This window comes from Macadamia integrifolia, unplaced genomic scaffold, assembly GCF_013358625.1.
Source record: "Macadamia integrifolia cultivar HAES 741 unplaced genomic scaffold, SCU_Mint_v3 scaffold1135, whole genome shotgun sequence".
Taxonomy (NCBI): Eukaryota; Viridiplantae; Streptophyta; class Magnoliopsida; order Proteales; family Proteaceae; genus Macadamia; species Macadamia integrifolia.
The window spans coordinates 36,682-38,212 of record NW_024868099.1 but is presented as its reverse complement, the minus strand read 5'-3'; the positions used below and the strand labels follow the sequence as shown (position 1 = coordinate 38,212).

The 1,531-nt window shown below is 44.5% G+C and overlaps 1 protein-coding gene across 1 annotated transcript; it reads left to right on the top strand.

The window, feature by feature from the left end:
- Nucleotides 1-464: 464 nt before the first annotated feature.
- LOC122062898 (leucine-rich repeat extensin-like protein 1) lies at nucleotides 465-1,151 on the top strand. The gene has a single exon (XM_042626572.1). The coding sequence runs from the start codon at nucleotides 465-467 to the stop codon at nucleotides 1,149-1,151; it is 687 nt and encodes a 228-aa protein (XP_042482506.1).
- The last annotated feature ends 380 nt before the right edge of the window (nucleotides 1,152-1,531 follow it).

Genomic DNA, 1,531 nt, shown 5'->3' with positions numbered 1-1,531 from the left:
TCATTCCACCTGTGCCTTTAGGGATGGTCAACACAGGGGCCGACACCAACCTCTTCTTCAATTCCTGGAAACTCCTTTCACATTCCTCTGCCCAGTCGAATTTCACACCCTTTTTGGTTAATTTAGTTATTGGTGCTGAAATTGGGTGAAATTCTCAATGAAACGTCGGTAGTATCCAGCCAAACCCAAGAAGCTTCTAATTTCAGTGACATTCTTGGGGCTTTCCCATTCTACTACTGCTTTCACCTTATCAGGATCTACTTCGATTCCGGCCTTAGACACTACGTGCCCCAGGAATCCAACTTGTTCAAGCCAGAATTCACACTTGCTATACTTGGCAAACAACTCAAGTCCACCTTGAACTTGCTGGAATTACTTCTAGTGTTGCCGATACCACTACAGCTTTTGTCCTTATTGGCCAAAAAGAGAAGCACCTTCGGTACCTTGAAGCTCAGCTTCATCAGATGCAACAACAACAACCGCATGCTCCCTCTTTTGCCTCTTCTCATCGGCAACAACAACCACTTCCAGTCACAGTTCTCAGCTTCATTCCTCAAGATCCTTTTGTTATATATGCCTCTCCAGCACCACCAGTTGTCTCTTCTTCAAGGACTATTCCTACTGAAGAATTGAAAGAACTTCAACGACAACAACATGCTCTTCCCAAAAGAACACGAGCAGCCAAAGGACGTGCCCGCAATAGAGTACCCCCAGCATGGACATCCACTGCTGCACTTATGGATCCTAGTGACCATGAGAATGAATTTGTAGATGCCCTACCAACACCACCTCCACCTCCTCCATTTACCCCTTATCCTATGACAGTCTCATATCCTGCACCTCCACCCCCTAACCCATATAGACCACCTCCGGTTCCCCCAGCCGTTACTACCTCTACCCCTGCAGCTACCACACCTCCTAAATCCATCCATACCATTATGTCTCCCTCAGAAAATACTCTATCTGAGTTTCTCACAAACCTTACTATCCCAGAACCCCTTCCTTCTTTCATGAATAAAGGACCCCAACCTGTTGCACCTCATGTTTCTGAAATGGATGATGACCCTGAAATCCAAGATCCAGAACCTCCTAGGCAGCCCCCAGTCTCACCTACACCCTTTACCCCATATCAAAACCAGGACCCAAAATAATTTTTTACCCTGGATGATATTCCTGTTTCCAAATGGGTGTCTCGAATTGTTGATTTTCATGCATGGATTAATGCTGAACTACTTCATGAAGGAGCTTCATCAGTAACTATCTTGTCCAAATTTGTTGTAAGACTCCAAGGAAAACTTAGAGAATGGTATTTGGCCCTTGGTCTTTATCGACAACTACAAATTGTACAGCTTGCTGAGAGCCAGTTTGTTACTACTCTCTATCAAGAGTTTCTTGGTCCCATTTCAAATGATCTTTCAAAGGCCCGTGATGAGTTTCTCCAGATGAAGTGTTGTTCTCTACTGAAACTAGATCTGGACAAACATTTCTCCCGAATGACCGACCATTTCCATATTTGACATAGAAACGACAT

Bases quoted from the DNA above. Each gene is read 5' to 3' on its own strand.
- LOC122062898 (XM_042626572.1), top strand. From the start codon at position 465: ATGCAACAACAACAACCGCATGCTCCCTCTTTTGCCTCTTCTCATCGG.